Below are 18915 nucleotides of genomic sequence, written 5' to 3'. Positions count from 1 at the left end.
GAAACACGTGTTAGGCGAAAATTGCGGCTTATCTTGCGTCACACTTCCGGTAAAATGCAATACTTCCGGAAAGATGGACGTTTTGGCAGATGCCCCTAACAATCCGACGATATCAAAGGTTTCCATTTGCTGTATTTTAATCAATTCGACCAAACTGACATTTCCATGAAATTAATTAATTAATCTTGGTCGAATTGTTTGGCATATTACCGTAAAGGTAAGGTATGCCAGCATTATTCTTAATTAGACCAATATAAAAGACGTACAAGGTAGGTGAAGTTTACAACAACAAAATATTTTCATTTAATTTGGCAAAAAGTAAAATGTTGTAACATATATGCCTTGCAATAATTAATCAGTTTGTTCAACTTGATTTGCATGTGACTTAATTTGCATGTAAATTAATTTGTGAGACTTGGATGTTTTTTTTTTTTTTTTTTCTAAATTTTTTAATATATACACTGTGTATGTAAGTCATGATAAGGCCACACTTTTTTAATTTTATGGATGACATCCTGCGCGCGCACCGATTTTCGTCCGTTCTCCAAAAAAAAAAAAAAAAAACAACCCCAAACCGCCCCCCCCCCCCCCCCCCCCCCCCAAAGGAAGTCGGTTGTCGCAAACATCGTTTTTGAATTTGCCGGAAAATGCAATCGGCAATTCTCTGCTAATTCCGCAAGCTCCATACTGTCATTGTCGACTGCGGAGACATCCGAGTAGTTCCGAGTGTGGAAAATGAGCTTTCTGCGCATGCGTATTATCACCACATGGAAATATGGCCGTTTTGCCGTCAACTTCATCTCTAGCATTAATTTCAAAATACACGACAATTAAAGTCATAAAGAGAACGGGGGCCGTCGTTTTGGATTGGTTTGCCATTGATATTGGACATGGAGATATCACCCTTTTACAATTTTACGAAAGGCTGGCCGCGGCCAGCAATCATCGCCCGGAAAATTTCAGTGACATTCTGTCCAAAGCAGCACATACCAGTTTCTTTTTGGAGCGAAAAAAGGGTCGACAAGAGCGTCGCGGTATTTGGTGGACTGAAGGTCGGACAGGCCACCCGATAGTTGGCTGCTAGCGTGTGAGTCGAAGTAGACAAAATGGCATCGACCGAAATTACCTTAGTAGTAGGAGGCATAGGCCTATCTTTGCTTAATTTTTTTAACAATTCTGTGAAGTGTTTACAATGCTTTAATTTTCTGAGAGTACAAATAAAGACACGCTATTTATTTGATATTTGTTTTATTGGTTTCTATACCAACAGAATGCATGAAATAACCTTAAATAGATTTGGTAATATGCAGCATATATATTCATGACTTTTTACCTTTCTACGAAGTAGGCCCTATTCACAATGCTTTAATATTTTGAGAGCATGGATAAAGACATGTTGTTAGTTTGATACGTGTTTCTGTGGTAAATTAGTGTTTCCAGCTGTGTACTGAAAACATAACTTTTCTTAAGCAGTTTTTTTTTTTTTTTTTTTGGACTGTTTTTTTTTTTTCGCCCGCTCGCACCGACTTTGGGGTCCCCAGAGGATGTCATCCATAAAAATAAAAAAGTGTGGCCTAACCTATGCACATTTTCCTAAGGACTCACATGTACCTCAGTGTAAATTAATGCATATGACTATGCAGGTGAAAGTTACATAAGCTGTCCATGTTGAAAACTAAAATTGTAAAAACAATTAAGTGAGCTTCTAAAACAATTCCTGTGAAAGTAAATTATTTTGATCCAGTATCCCTACATGATCCACCCTTTTTTATTGGATGGTTACACATTGCACCTTATGGCACAAATGAGTCTTTTATTACCATCATTTTACCTGTACCTTTTTGAACCTGTGAGCTATCAAAACATACCAGCACAATACATACAGATTCCATAGGGCCTATTACAAAATTTGGCTGAGAAAGAATTCCTATCCATTGGCCCATAAATTCTTATTCCTACGTTTGTTGTCTTCATTACCAATTTGTTCCACTTGTAATTATAGTTTGCCACAATACATTTCATGAGCTTTCTTAAAAGAGATAGTGATATACATACTGTTTATGTCATAACGGATAGATTTGTTAGTTTACTTTTACAAGTCATATCATATAATTAAAGATCATAACATGATGATTACCTTTGGGATTCTGGATTCTTACCTGGTCAAAATAAACAGCAAATTAGGCTCAATCCTTCTACTCAGACACAGATTAATTGCCTAAATCCTACAAAAAATATATAACTCTTAGCGTTTCCAGCTAGATGTATTGAATATTTAAGTTAAGTTCATATAGGCTATGTTGTTGTTTACGGTGTGTGCACTCTAGCATGGTTATGAAAAAGCTACTCAAGCTTTTTGTTTGCTAACTTTTGTCTGAACTGTTTGCTTTGCTCTTTTGTTTTGGAAAAGACCCTGATTTTTACTGAAAAGAGGTTAAACACAAAAGTTAATGTTACCTTTAGAAATGAGCAAATAAAGACATCAAAGAACTGATAAAATATCAAACCTATCAAACCAGTTCTAGGAAGGAAAAAAAATAAAATCTCTCTGCCAAAAATAACTTGAAATTTTCATAAGGTTTCTTAGGAACTGAAATTACTGTCATGACAATTCTAGGACTTTCTGGAAAACTATAGAAAAGTGAGAATTTAAAGGTATTTGATATCTGGTCTGGTATTACAACATGTACTGTAAATGAAACAAATTTAGGGAATATATTTTTTTACAAACATGCTATTGGTACGTGTAGATCCTGAAATGGTCCAAGTTTCATACAAAATATCATTTGTTACTCACTCTTTTTTAATTGTCAGACACTTCCTTTACTGCAGATAAGACAACATTTTGGACAATGATAGGAAAATTATTTTCAAAAATTAATAGGAATTTGACAAGGCGATTTAAGACTAGACATTTGAGACTTTGCTATTGATGGCAACAATCACCGAACAAGGGGAGTGAGGGTTTGATTAACCATTTTAAATTCATTGATTCGGAATAAGTTGGCAGTTTCTTTTAGGAAAAAAGTTGTCTTACTCAGCAGCATGAAACATGGAAGCGAGTGATATGAGATGATATGAGAAAATTTGAGATGGTCTGCATAGGAGCATTAAAGGAGTAAAGAGTGAAGGCAGAAATTGTAAATCATTCTCACCTTATCTGTTTCTATTTATTCCTTGTATAGCACAATCCATTTTTACATTTCAATGCAATGCACAATTATAATAGAAAAAAATTAAGAATAACAGCACTAAAATAGAGACTTACTTAAAAAGTAAATATAATATATAAATTCTTATAAATCAAAGCTTTAAAATACAGACTTACTTTAAAAGTTTAAAAACATTAATCATAAAAACTTTTAAATATGAGTTTTAAGAGAGACATTAAAACTGTCATAGTTAATTCAGATCTTATATAAAAAGGCAGCCCTGTCTCCATTAAATTTGTTACATTACACACTCTTTCTACGTAATTCAAGCAGCTTTAGCTTGGAAGTGTTAAGTTGTTATAAAAGAATTCCTTGTTTGCCTTTTTGGTTCATACATTATTGTTTAATAAGTTCTGCAATGGAGCTCGGTGCATTTTCTAGAATCTAGCAACAGTTATTTCTCAAGCTATTGAGTACAAATTCTATATTTTCATTCCCCAGTCACAATTTTTGTTCACAGTTGGATCAGGTTTGGTTGGAATGGTATTTGATATGCCTTGCCAGAATGAATAAAACACCTGGATTACAAAAGGTAATGAGAAAACTTCTGGCAGTCGTCCGATATCTGTGTTATCTCAAATGCACAAATTGAGTCAGTCACCTGTAAACTCCCTGTTGTACTATATTACTGGTATTCCATGTCTGTTGGAGTTGTGGTTGTAACCCTAGCAGGATATTCTGACAATGGTGAATTGAATGGTAAAATGAAGACAGTATACACCGGTTTCTTCCTGTAACCAGTTTTGCCCTTTTAAATTGTTTTTATATTTCAGTTATTATTATTTTTATAATTATTAGTTAGTATACTTATTACAACTTCAGGAGGCTTCAACCCTCTCTGCAGTTTTGTTATTTACAGAAATATACACACAAAGTGTGGTTAGTAATTGTAAGCAATTTACACTTTTGAAGAATATTAAAACTATTTCCTTTACAAGCGGTCCAAATTTTTGTTTTCTATACTTAGAGAGATAGCAACTGTTCATTTTGGCCAAAAATTGTATTTTCCAGGGGTAAACAACAACTTTCCCATATTAACCAATGGTTACTAAGAGCGCATTCTCAACGAATTAAGCCAGGCTTTACAAAGCCGGTGACCTAAAAATGGCGGACGTACATGAAAGAAAAACCGCCTAATCTTTTAATAGTCTCTCCGCCTCCCCACACGTCATCCCTGCGGGGTACAGTAATTAAATCTCGGCTCCGTTCGCCATGCGGAAGCTACCTGAGAAATATTAAGTGCGCATGCTCATCAGTTAAACTCGTGGTGAAGAAAGCATGGCGGCTGAAGGCGATCGAAGGAAAAAAGCTCTTCTGTTCTATTATCTTTGAAAACAGAGACGAAAAAGGAATAATTTGGCCCGTAGAGCAGCAATGAATCGACTATCTACGGAGATAATATCACCAGAGATATTCACGGAAATATTAATGTTCGGAGCCGAGATTTAATTACTGTACCCCGCAGGGACGACGTGTGGGGAGGCGTGTGAGAGGCGGAGAGACTATTAAAAGATTAGGCGGTTTTTCTTTCATGTACGTCCGCCATTTTTAGGTCACCGGCTTTGTAAAGCCTGGCTTAATTCGTTGAGAATGCGCTCTAAATCTGTTCCAACTTTACTGGTTACTAAATATGTTCCAAAGTTAGTTGCTGTTTTTTTGTTTTTTTTTTTCAATAATTGTAATAAAATTATTAGGAAGGTATAGCCATCTAAGAAGGTCCACAGATTCCATAATTATTGCAATAACTGCTGTTTTGGTGGTAAAATGGAATTTATTATATTTCTATGAGTTGTTTGCAATGCATTTATTATGATATAAGAATCTAACACGAACAGTTGTTGTCCCTTTAAGCCAAAGCAACAGAATCCAGGCCTCCTTTTTTTTCTTCATCCTTGGACCTATAAGTCCTTAGTTCTACATTGGGAGTCTCAGTCTTCTCTGAAAATGAAAAAAATATATATATCAGGTGACACAGCCAAGTCTGTTTATGTGATACTTGCACTGTCTACACAATGCTAAGATGGTAAGTCTGCTCTTCCCTCTCTTTCCAAATAAATGTACTCACCTAAAACTCTACATAAGCATTCATTTACTGTATATATATTTGGAAATCAACTGCATTTAATATAAAAATATCTATTGGAAATCTTTTATAGGTCAGTCACAGCTAAAACGGATGAACTTTATTCCATGAATAAATCTACACTTAGAAATAAAGTAGTTCATTCACACAAAATATGATTTTTTTACCACAGAATCTGACAAGGAAACACAAACCTTTTCTACAGGCTTTTATACTCTCAAAGTACTGTACAGGCTGGACCAAATAATGTCCATCTTCAATGCTGTCACCATCTACAGAACATCCCCTCACCAACAATGAATTGGAGGCAAAAAGAGCAAGTGTCACACAAAACCCCATGATGTGTGAGATCCATGCACTCAACTCTAATCTATCTGGCAAAAAATAAGCATCAAGGATATACCACACCCCATGCCAAACAGAGACACAGCCCACAATTCCAGCTGCAGTGAAGATATCCTCAATAGCAATCTTGAATACTTTTGGATAGTTCAGAAGTTTTTGTGATATTAAATGTACTGGATGCTGAAATAACATGGCCAAAAAAGTCAATCCATAGCCTAGGCACAAGGAAGAGATGTGAGATAAGAAGTAGACATCTTTTGCTATTACTGTCTCCCAGCCAAAATCAAGAAGTAGCCATGTTCCTCTCCAAATGCAAACAACTAACCCATCAATGATGACAACGGAAAAGACCGCATCATAGATGAAGTTACCCAAGTCTTTAGGCTGCAACACATAATCAAACAGTTAATTTAACAATATTTTTTTAAAAAGTATTGGACTTCAAATGGTGCTTTTAAAATTTACATATACTTTTAAAATATTTTGACAAATAATTATGATGAAAAAGGCCAAACTACTTATGCTCCAAAAGTTACAAGTAGAATTATTTATGAAAGAATTTGTATTTTCCACTTTGCTTTTCTTTCCAATATAAATTCATCAACTAATCAATATGTGCAACAAGGCAGCAAAGCTGTCAAATGTACAGACAAAAACCAGAAAATAAAAACGCAGGAAATAGGATACTGTCAATTCTGATGAACTAATGTATTATGCTTACTGTAACTGCATAGCCAACATCAAATTCTTATTCTGCATAACATTGGATTAGGATGAAAGTAAAATGTGTATCAAGCATTAGACTAAGTTCCCATACCTAGATCAATCTAACAGGATCAATGCAACTCCAAGGGGTTTCTCACTAAATTGCTTTCAGTTTGAGAGTCTTAGGATTCTGGCATGCCAGTTTCAGTAGGCGTGACAGACAACTAAGCCACTTACATTGATTGCAATTTAGCGAGAATTCCCATGGAGATAGATCGATCCACAGTTAGCGTGATAGGGTCTGGAAATAGTCCCTAAGGTGTCAGGCTGATAAGAGTTAAACTTTGGAAATGCCAGAATGAGGTACAGTGAAAATTACACACAAAAAAAAAATTGCTTAAACTCATTAAAAAAAAAAAAAAATATATATATATATATATATATATATATATATATATATATATATATATATATATATATATATTATTAATTTTTTTTTTGGGGGGGGGCTGTATGTCAATCCTAAGAATCATTCTTGTAACTTAACAAAATACAGAAAATGTTACAAAGTAAGAGTACAGGGCTCCTGGCAAATGGGAGTGATAAGTCACAACTTGAAAATGCCAGTATAGCACTCTATAAACCTGCATTGCCTCCAAAACAGAAAACAATCACACTGGTTATCAAACACAAGCTGCGCACTTCTGTCTTATGAAACTTTTCACTAAGTTTCAGTATCGTAAGTAACATGGTTTTCCCTTAATCGCTATCCTGGCAGCAGTGTCCAAAATAGGGTTTTCTTCAACTTTCATGCAATAAAACATAATACTTAACAGCATAATGACCATCAATTTTTTTATAAAAAAATAAAAGTATCATGAATATTCAGAAAATGTGATTTGGGAAGGTCTTCAAGGCCATGGAAGTTCAGAGTCACACTTTCAAAATGCCAAAATGTAAACAAGAGATAACTGTACTGAAATGATTTTCTTACCATTTTCAACACCTTTTTTAAAACAATATGATCAATAAACTGTCATTTTGAAATGTTCAACTAGGAAAATTGTTGACATAGGAAAAATAGCAATAGAACAATTTTCAATGTCCAATTTGCTTCATTTGCAGATGCTGAACATAATGATTAAATCTGACAAACTGCAATGATGAGTTCCATTCCATTTATGATACTTTATTACACAATGCACAATATTATAACAGGTTTACCGTCATTTTTATATAATCAACAAACAATATTGTTAAGAAGCAGAAAATGTCAAAACAACACTTTTACATATCTTATTAGTTCCATAATGAGACTGTTAACATGCCTAAGAATTAAATCTGAAGAAATAACAATTATATACAAAAATACAGAAAATGCACAGCACTTCTGGTGGATGGGAGTATAAAATCACATCTTGAAGATGCTTGTGTTTGAAAAATAATTTTAAAAAAATTTTAAATAAAACGTAAAAAATTCCAATAAAGCTGCTATTCAAACTTTTAATCTAGCTGTATTAACTTGATATTAATAACCCCACCAAGTTTGAGAAAAATAAAGCACTGTTATTCATCTATAGCATGTTGGCATAACACAATCTTTTTGTTGTAAATTTATTTGCAATGTTAAACACCATTTATCTGCACAATTATCACCAAATCCTAATTTTGTGACACAGTTAAGAGAGCTAAACCTATGGGACTTTACAGGGAAATCTCAAGGAGTGTTTTATGTAATCTCATTTAATGGCCAATTGAAAATTAATGAGTAGGCAAGTGACTTTATAGACCTTAATTTAATTAGTGATCACCCAAGGGACAACTTTATAGACTGTCATCCATACAGTACCATCATATAGCACAAAGGTGTTGCATACATGCTGAAAAAAGTGAAAAAACAGCATTACTTCCCTAAAAATGACCCGATGATGCTGATTTTCAAACTTGACCTGCCTATTATGAATATTCATTAGTTCTGCAAGTTTCAAACCAAAAGGTAAAATGGTTTTCCACTTATCATGTTATCAGTGTTGCATATATGCTGAAAAAAGTGAAAAACAGCATAACTTCCCTAAAAATGACCCAATCATACTGATTTTCAAACTTGACCTGCGTATTATGAATATTCATCAGTTCTGTAAGTTTGAAACCAAAAGGTAAAATGGTTTTCCACTTATTGTGTTATCAGTGCTGCATATATGCTGAAAAAAGTGAAAAAACAGCATAACTACCCTAAAAATGACCCGATCATGCTGATTTTCGAACTTGACCTGCGTAATATGAATATTCATTAGTTCTGCAAATTTCAAGCCAAAAGGTAAAATGATTTTTCACTTATCATGTTATCAGTGTTGCATATATGGTGAAAATAGTGAAAAACAGCATAACTTCCCTAAAAATGACCCGATCATGCTGATTTTCGAACTTGACCTGCGTATTATGAATATTCATCAGTTTTGTAAGTTTCAAGGGAAAAGGTAAAATGGTTTTCCACTTATCGTGTTATCGGTGCTGCATATATGCTGAAACAAGACAGCACTGTTCTGCAATGGGTTTACTTCCATTTTTAAAACACTTTTTTAACATAAAACAAAATAAACAGTTTTCTACCATTTGTATATGATCAACTAAGAAAATTGATGAGATGGGAAAAATATCAATAGAACAGTGTTAAATGTCCAATTTCCTCCATTCTGAGATAATGAATATAGTAGATGATTGAATCTGACAAACTGCAATGATATTTGTTTATTTCCATTTTTGACACTTTATAACATAATACACAATAACAAGTTTACCATCATTTTTACATAATCAACTAACAATGTTATTAAGATGCAGGAAATGTCAAACAAACACTTTTACGTATCTTATTAGTTCAATAATGAGACTGTTAATATGCCTAACAATTGAATCTGAGGAAATGTGAAAAAACAGCATAACTTCTAAAAGAATGGCCCGATTATGCTGATTTTGGAACTCAACCTGCGTTTTAGTTAGTTTGACTACTCCTGTGAGTATAATGACAATTGGCCTATCTGTTTTTCTTATATTGTGTTATTAGCATTGCATATATGTTGAAAGAAGTGAAAAAACAGCATAACATCCCTAAAAATGGCCCAATCATGCTGATTTTCAAACTTGACCTGCGTATTTTGAATATTCATCAGTTTTGTAAGTTTCAAGCCAAAAGGTAAAATGGTTTTCCATTTATGGTGTTATTGATGCTGCATATATGCTGAAAAAAGAGAAAAAATAGCCTAAATTCACTAAAAATGACCCAATCACACTGATTTTGGAACTTGACCTGCGTATTATGAATATTCATCAGTTCTGTAAGTTTCAAGCCAAAAGGTAAAATGGTTTTCCACTTATCGTGTTATCGGTGCTGTATATATGCTGAAAAAAGTGAAAAAACAGCATAAATTCCCTATAAGTGACCCGATCATGCTGATTTTCGAACTTGACCTGCGTATTATGAATATTTATCAGTTCTGTAAGTTTCAAGCCAAAAGGTAAAATCATTTTCCACTTATCGTGTTATCGGTGCTGCATATATGCTGAAAAAAGTGAAAAAACAGCATAAATTCCCTATAAGTGACCCGATCATGCTGATTTTCGAACTTGACCTGCGTATTACGAATATTCATCAGTTCTGTAAGTTTCAAGCCAAAAAAAAAAACAGTTTTCCACTTATCGTGTTATCGGTAAAAGTGCACGGCGACGACGGTGACGGCGACAGCGACGGCGACGACAGACGCAGATGATGGCTATATGTACAGACACATCTGTGTCTGTACATAAAAATGAAATAATATAAAAAATATTCAAAAAGCTGCCAACAACTTTACCTGTATGTTGAAGCGTCTTGTCACTGTGAAATAGTTTTCAGGAAAGTCCATGGAAATAACCAGTGGTGGTGCTAGAGTGTTCACTAGTCCTCTCACAAAAACCATAACTCCACATGCAACAATGAGTGGCCCAGCTGCACCCCAGGGTGTCGTCCCTGTGTAGTGATCTAACAGATACCAGACACCTCTCCACTGACTGACACACCCAAATGCAAAGAAATAGGTGTACACTCTGGACATCAAAACAAACACAGCCTTTGATTCCCCTTCCACAAGTTTTTGAATAAAGAACTGACAAAAACTAAAAATCAATGGAATGAAAATTCCAATGGCAGCAGATATCCATCCAGTTTTCTCAGTATCATTGGGGAATAGGTACAGATCCAATAAATTCCACGTTCCTCTCCAGTAGCAGACAACTGCTGGACCAATGACAAGTGCACTTAAAAAGCAGTCGGCTACACGAACATGCAACCCAACTTCTACTTTTTCATTCATGATGGCCCTGGTTAGATCTGGTTCACTCAGTTCAGTCTAACTCCAATTTTAGGTATTTCAATAACTTTATTTTTGTGATTAAAATATGCTGATTAGTTTGCCCTGTGCTGAGTAGTCGTTTTCAAAGAGAACTTTTACTCTGCCGAATCTCGACCCTCTGTTGTCTAAGCTTGTTCTATTCTGGTCTCTTGACTGGGAATAGTTATACGAATATCTGAAGTATGGGGGGTGGCAGAGGTTCTGCCTTATTTCTATTGGCTAAGTTACCTGTCATTCAACTTGAACTATACAGATACTTGGCTTTATCTGTGGACAAAAGAATGTGATACCTAATTTTATCTGAAAGGAAGTTGCAGACTCACAGTTATTTAAGTAATTAAGTGAAGACCACTGAAGATGTTTTCCTTTCAAATATTTTAATTATGTTGACTCTGCACAGGTAAATACAAGTAAAACAGGTTAACAATAATCAGCACCCCATTTATCTTGTCTAAGACTGTGTGAGGCATTAATAATTGATAATTACTAATTATTAAAATTTACCTGTGTATACCTGATAATTGAGAAGCTGGTAGATACTTTTGCCTTTATGAAGAAAGATGTAATTAAATGGACCACTGGCAAGAGTACTCAACTTACTTTTTCTTGAAACTTAAAAGAAATTTTAAATTTTCTAACCAAAAACTATATGATGCTCAATAACTGTCAGAACAGTGCTATCCTTTTGTTTTTAGATAATGCAGTGTTATTGTTCTTTTCAAATCCTTCTCTTTTTCAAGTTCTTTACAAAAATGAAAAGTATCATTAAATTATGTTTTGATTTACAGTTTATGGAACCACTGTGAATTACACAACTTCTTTTTGATCCACGTTTAATAAGAAATGTCTGAGGGCACCAATGTGCAACATCATTGCAAAACCATTGTTGAAATCCCAGTCAAACATATTAAAATTAACTTTGGCTCAGCAGCTTGAAACATTTTTATTATTAAAAAAAAGGCAATATAAATAATTCTTGTGCTATGTTTTTATGTTACATTATGTTATATACAGTATATATGTTGGATTTTAGTTTTGCATAATGAAAATCATGTTTTATAAACAGATTAGGCATTTCAGGCCTACCCAGCTACCAGACTCGGTACCGAATGATCCTGAATTCACCGGTAGATCGGACCAAACTATCCGTTTTCAAGGTGTGCATCAGTACACACTTCGAAGTATCAGACGTGACACCGCTATTGCATAGTATGCAATGTGATAGCCATGATTCTGAGTGGGGTTGGAAAGTAGTGCATCTCATCTCAAAATATGTTCCGGAGTATGATACTGTGAAATGCGTTCTGACCTGGCATTTGAGAACACGAGGCTCAGATTTGTGAGCACAAATACCAAAATTAAAGACTGGAGCCACAAATTAAGAACCCTAGCGTAAAATAAGCAGCAATGAGCACAGCATTACCACCCACAGTACGTAAATCCACTTATCTACCTATTCAGTACATTCCCCATAAGCAGGAGATTGTCTAGAGTGCATTGCTGCTGTATTAATAAGCAGTAATGGATAGTAGAATACATGAGTTTGGTTTGTTTTGAGACTTTTTATTTATTTCTTTTTTTTTATTTATCAAAAGATTTAAAGTATAAATACATGAAAAAAGAGAAGGCACTATCCACTTTATTGGGCATTTGCATAGATACCAAAAACCCTTTGTCTTTCATCAAAGACATTGAAAGGGGAGAATAAATCACTCTTACAACTAGGAATCTCCAAAATCTCTTACATGTTGTTTCTTGCATCTTCTGCCTTATTGAAAAAAGTCTGGGTTGAAAAAATAACCCACATGTATACTGCAAGAGACCTGGATGAAAGCTGGTCAAATTTTTTGTGTGGTCCGATACTGTGCTTGTGGCTACTCATTTTACATTGTGGCTACAGTCATTAATTTGCGCATTTATTCTCCCAAATCTAAGGCTCATGATAACAAATGGCAATAATGAGAAGACAATACATTGAGTTTTGAATTCTGCCCCAGATCAAGAAATGTAAACTTGCAACAAGTATCAGTTCAGTGAGAAATTTATTGCTATCACACATTTATGGGCATTAAATAATTAACTCAAATGTAAAAATGATTTTATCCAAGCCACCCTCACTAGATAAAATCCTAAACCCTGTAGAAGGCATGCATTGCTGCCTTACAAAAACGTACATTAAAGAGCACACTGTTCACCGTTGTACAAATGGTAAAGATGTTAAAGATGCACCTTTTAAATGTGTCTTGCATTAACAATGCCCATCAATCACCTTAAAGAAATACTAACTGTGCTGATTATGCTACGATACATTCAAAAGAAGTAATGGATCAGCAATTTTAGCAGCGACCTGCTTGGTCCAGTAAATGAATTGATTTTTTTCATTGAAGTTGGAAAGGTTTTTTAACTGAACTTAGTCAACTGGGCCCAAATAAAGCCCAAATATTTTCCCAGTGAAATCCACCCATGGCAAAGTCTCTTTTCAGGCCCAAATCCAAAATGCCAAACAATGCACCAAGGAGGGTATTCAAAAGAGTACATCATCAAAACTAGGTAACTTAAGAAACTTGTTAGAAGAACAATTTCTACTGAGCAAAGGTTAACAGTTTGGAAGTCATCAAATGTAAACTATTTCCAGTGATTCACATTTTATGTGTTACATTTTAATCACACTAGTAACAGTAAATTATATCCAAATTCAAAGACCGAGTTATTATGGGAAGATATGTTTGGACATGGTATTTTAAGTGGTAAAGAAGAAGTTGGGTATTAACATTGACTGTTTGTGATTAAGTGCTGGTAGCACAATGAATATGCATTATGTGCAGTATTTTATGCCATTTCTCAGTGACAGGTCCCCCCTTTTTCTGAGAATGCACTTTCCCATAGTATAGCAGACTCCCTTTGTCCCAGGTAGTATATAAGCTGGACAATATCTCCTGTTCTACCTGCACTCTCTGTCAAGGGCAGCAGTGACAGCACCTGGACTCACTGGTGATGGCATCAGGGACAGTGATATACTCTTTGCCACCCTCAACAACAGCGGGCTATTCTCAGCGACCCTGGCAGTAGTCTACTCTCAGCAGCCCTCAACACTAGTGGTCACATCTCAGCAGTTCTCTTCACTCAACATTTAAATCTATTTTCGTATTGCTATTTTTTGTAAAATTGAATTTATTGTTTATTATTTATTTATGTATTTTTTTCTCTCATCATTTCAGCATTGCTGCACCACCAATAATATGCACTTAAAAATTAAGCTTTACTAGGACTAAAATTTACATCGGGCCTTTGTAGTTAACCTCCATTTTTTCTCAAAGCAATTTCTCTGCCAAATATAAAACTAAATACCAACAATTCGGATATCAGCATCTTGTGCAGTTTTTTTAGGTTGTAACAACACTCAGTATGTACTGAGAAATAACAGACAGCAAAAAAAAATTACCTTACTCTCCAATAAGCATAAACAAAATGTGTCACTATAACTAAATGAGGCAGCAAAGCTTGCAGATATACAGACAATAAACAAAGGTAAGAAAATTGTTTATAAAGACATATTTTTTAAAATTTCAGCAATAATCACCTCAACATCAGGAATGACTAACTCATGTTAGTATCAGAACATTATCAACAACTTACACTTATTTTGCCTGTTGTTGTTCTTTCTGGACCAAACTAATGAAAGTTTTCAGATAGTTAATATAAATGGTAAGATTCAGCACCAACTTCTTAATTAAGAATATCATGTTTTCTTTTTCCTTTTAATCTGGGGATTTTCTTGTCTACCTGTCCTTTTATGTCCAACTTTTTCTAGCTTATTCCATAAACCATCATCATCATCATCAGAATCACCATCACTTTCACCATCATTACTGTCACTTCTACTGTTATCAGTTTTATTGTTTTTCTTAACATCACTACAACTGTCCAGTGTATTTTTCTCATCTTCCTGTGTCCATTCTGTTCTCAATAACAGACAGTTTAACCTGGACTTTAGGTAAACCTGCAAAAAAAGGAATGATAACATTTTCCTTTGGAACTGCTGGCAACTTAAATTCACACAATGCAATGATATCTTTAAAAGCAAATTGTGATGTACAGTTTGTTTGATCCCAATTCTTCTTTGATACTGATGGTTAATGAGTAAGCAATATGTTTTGAAAGCTAAGTTATTTCAATTCTACTTACTTTGTGTAGAAGTTCTTTCGTATTTGTGTCATGAATCCGAAGATGTCTGTCTAAACCACAAGATGCTACTAAGGGTAGTGTAGGATGACACTGAATACAGCGAATTCCACCAGCAAATCCTTTATAGCATTGCACCATGCGCCCTGAAAACAGTACACATTCTAGAAAAATATGACACCTTTTATTGACAAGCTGTGCATGCATTGTATCACTTATCACCAAAATAAGACAAAAAATAAATATATACAGTCTTGACAGCAATATTCAATTTTTTAAGTTTTCCTATTTCCACAACTGCATTTCAATTATTCAAAAAAAAAAAACACATTTGTTTTAACTGTTTAAAGACAGACAGCATTAGTGACATAATGGACTTGGTACAATTGATAAAAGTTCAGTTGTCCTTCCATTACCTTTTCTGAAGTCTACAAGAGCCATTGTCCCAGTTGAACTACCCACAAGTACTTGACTGAAAAGAAGCAAAAATAAAGAATGCTGTGCAATCCCATTTCAAGGTCAGATACAAGATTGAGGGAGCAAGGGTAGCTACATCTCCCTTTTCCAAAACAAAATGGCAGATTCAGTGTCCAACCCCTACAAAGAGAGATAAACCTGATCTGAGCTCCACAGAGGTACTTTATACTGCCTTAAAGCATTTTTAATCTACTGGAGGGAAGGAGGGGGAGAGAAAAAGAAAATACATAAGGCCCTAATCAGCCAATACTTACAATTAAAAAAATTTAAAAAGGAAGGAAAACAAATTCATATATTAGCACTGCAACAACAAATAATAATAATAAGCAACTCAACTTGATTTTTAATCATGAAATAAGAATTAAGACTTCGGACAATTTCTACAAATACAAGGGAATATAATTTACTTCTCGTTATGTGTCACAGCTACGGCAGTGAGAGGATCCTCGCCAAAGTCTATGTTTATAAGTGGCCTCCTCTGGGAGCAGCTATGGTCATACAGCCTGACCTGGAATATGATTAATGCAATAAATAATGCGAGACAAACTAGCTATAAGTACTTCGACTCCTTAGAAGAACAACTGTCATATCTTTTAAATCTGTCAGCAAATAAAGCTGAAAGGATACATGTAAAATTTTGTGAAATGCTAATCAAATAAAATTGAAGTACCTTGTTGTCAGTTGTGTTCACAAGTGAAAATTTTTTTTAATTTTAGAATTTGTTTTGAAGTGATCTATCACTATTGTTATCAGATGGTCCCCAAGTTTGACTGCTGTTTCGACAGTGCAAATGCTGCAGCACTGAAAACATTTAACAGAGACACTAGTATTGAAGTGATCTATCGCCACTTTATCAGCCATCGCCAGTGAGTCCCAAGTTAGATTGCTGTTTCCCCATGCAAATGCTGCAACACTGAAAACTTTTAACAGAGACACCTGTTGTGCTTTACCTGCTTGTGACGGGTGCATGTCACAATCTTCTTACTGTCAGGTATAAATTGCAGGTCTGATACCCACACTGGAACCCGGAGATTCAGCCAGTCATTCTTCACCTAGCAAGAAAATTACTTTTCATTACATTGTGGAAAAAAAGCAATTCTGGAAAGATGTTTTTTCTTACTAAACTGACCATAATGCAAAAATATTAATCATGACAACATCATACAAATTATTCAAACAGCAGACAGGTTATAAACATAGAAATTAAATATCCTTATAGCATTCTTTTACAATGCTACACATGCCCACCTTTGTGACTAGATATAGTTTTGTCTTTTAAAATCATTTACATTTTAAAACATACATTTTTTGCTTTGAATAAAGCCTCTCCTGGGTTTTGCAGGTCCCACACCTTCAGGTCATTTTCGTTACCCCCTGTGGCTACTAACCAGGGGGACTGAGGATTGTTTCTCATAATGTCTATCTTGTCTCCTGCATTAAGTGTGGCCTAGCAAAGATGAAGAATAGCAAAATGTAGGAGGGGGTGCTCTGCAAATTACAAATAAACTTTTTACAAGAGTAAATTGGAAAAGATCATTTTATGGTTGTATTCAGCATACAAGTTTTCAAATTACTCCTCTGTTGAATATAGCATCTCACAATAACTTCAAACCACATTTTTTATATTGGGTACAAAATGATTCTCCCATATCACAGTTCTTTGTGGTACCGTAGTTTTTGGCATTATATTCATGATATTAACATTTATAATATCAATAAATTATGGTAACATTTTTCCACTGACCTTTTCTTTACCTTCAGTAGTCCAAACAGATACTAGGCCTGATTCAACACAAGTGACAATGGAGCTAAATCAAAAAAATAGCAGAAACATAGTCTAATAAATAAATCAAGATAGAGTTTTAAATTCTCTACATGATATGGAAAGAAATACCTGTAGCTCTCATACTAATTCATAGTTTTCCTGATAACATTTTTAAATCACCAATTAAAACACACACTTACTGATAGCTTATTTATCATGTCAAAAATACACAAAAGTCTTAAACAAATCAAGTATTAAAAATATTAATATGACTGTTATCCTATAACATACTCATCATTTATGGCCATCCCCTTGATGTTCCCAGTCCCTCCTGAACATTCAAAGGAACCTACATAACCATAGTCTATTGTGCTTAATGTCTGGACTTGTCTGTTCTTTAAACCAAGGCTTATCTAGAAGATGAAAAGTTATTAATTGATTTATCCAGAAAATTTTCAAGTCTCTGTAACACCTTAAAAAAAACAGCTAAACATAGAAATGACCATTAAAACAATTCAAATATATATCATTGAGAAATAAATTAAAAATTTTTTACACATAAAAAATATAATATTTAAAAATGATAATTTATTCCATTGAGTATTAACATTTTTCTGATGTCTCTACCTTGTCTTCTTTATCACTGCACCAACACATTGCTAGGATCTCTTTATTTTTGTCAACTCCAGATGATTCATTTAAATTCTTAAAAATTTTCTTCTCAATGTTTACACCTACAGAGCAAAATAACATATTTTATTAGAATATTCAAATCAGTTTTTTAGATTTGTTATCACTGACTTTGAGCATTTAAGAGTCAGAGAGGATATATGATAATGCAAACTCTGTGTGTATTGTTACCTAAATATACATAAGAATTAGAAGTAGCACAGGCAGACAACAATGCAAGCACATACACAGGGTGATCACCAAAACAACAGAACCCATCAAGAAAGAAATTTGCTGGACTTCCATTTTAGAACATAACTCCCCAAATTTTCAGTTATCTTGGTCACTCTGCATAAAAGTTATGTTCTTTATAAAATGTTTCAAATGGCTTATGCAGTATTGGAGGCATACTTGCAAAGGAGGTACATTGTGAAAAATTGTCAATTAATTGAACACATTTCCTGATTTTTGATGTGGTTGCCACCTTCAGTTCATTAATTGTTTACTGGTTGTTCTGGCACATTATCATTGAGATACCCCCATAGATAAAAATGCTGTGCCCACTCAATGTTACACTTCCTACATTGTACTGATCTGTCACTCCTGAAATCGCTCTCTCAGCCAGGCTAAGGAGTCATTTGATGTGTGTGTGTGTGTGTATGTGTGTGTGTGTGTATTTGTGAGGGGGGTGTATTGCAGCAAGCATGTGTGACGTTGAGTAGGCACTCAATCACTAAACATGAACTCCTGTTGAACAAAATCACTGCAAAGCTAGAAAAATATTGAGAAACAAAGGTTTATGACAGTGGGGGAATATTGAAAAGTATACAATGTTGGGCCCATTGAGCTCAAATCATTATTGCAAGCTATTAATTTGTTTACCTTTTAAGAACCCAGTTTCTGTACCAAGAAACACGTTGTGCCACGGCGCTGCCATGTTTATAAGTTGTTCCAAGTAACATAGGTGGCGCACTGTCCAAGATGACACTTCGAACCCACATTATTTATCACAAAATATTCTCATACTATGAAATGTTTTGATCTGAAATGAGTGTAACCTTCATTGCTAAGAAAAATGCTGGTCACTTT

At 34.5% G+C, this 18915-nt stretch overlaps 2 protein-coding genes across 2 annotated transcripts; both read right to left on the bottom strand.

Annotated features, from left to right (window-relative positions):
• Window positions 1–3145: 3145 nt before the first annotated feature.
• Window positions 3146–10923, bottom strand: LOC106152997 (uncharacterized). The gene is made up of 3 exons (XM_013526752.2): window positions 10197–10923; window positions 5490–6024; window positions 3146–5150 (listed from the first exon to the last, which is right to left on the bottom strand). The coding sequence occupies exons 1-3, from the start codon at window positions 10692–10694 to the stop codon at window positions 5059–5061; spliced, it is 1125 nt and encodes a 374-aa protein (XP_013382206.2). The 5' UTR covers window positions 10695–10923; the 3' UTR covers window positions 3146–5058.
• Window positions 10924–12756: 1833 nt separating this feature from the next.
• LOC106152991 (WD repeat-containing protein 74) lies at window positions 12757–18881 on the bottom strand. Its single transcript, XM_013526745.2, has 10 exons — window positions 18709–18881; window positions 17785–17891; window positions 17449–17570; window positions 17137–17200; window positions 16696–16839; window positions 16343–16444; window positions 15800–15900; window positions 15332–15387; window positions 14919–15061; window positions 12757–14733 (listed from the first exon to the last, which is right to left on the bottom strand). Exons 1-10 carry the CDS (start codon window positions 18761–18763, stop codon window positions 14473–14475), a joined length of 1155 nt encoding a protein of 384 aa, XP_013382199.2. The 5' UTR covers window positions 18764–18881; the 3' UTR covers window positions 12757–14472.
• Between the last annotated feature and the right edge of the window lie 34 nt (window positions 18882–18915).

This window comes from Lingula anatina, chromosome 2 (assembly GCF_051362555.1).
Source record: "Lingula anatina isolate TDL-2025a chromosome 2, LinAna3.0, whole genome shotgun sequence".
NCBI classification, from domain to species: Eukaryota; Metazoa; Brachiopoda; class Lingulata; order Lingulida; family Lingulidae; genus Lingula; species Lingula anatina.
This window is presented reverse-complemented; position numbering and strand designations above follow the sequence as displayed.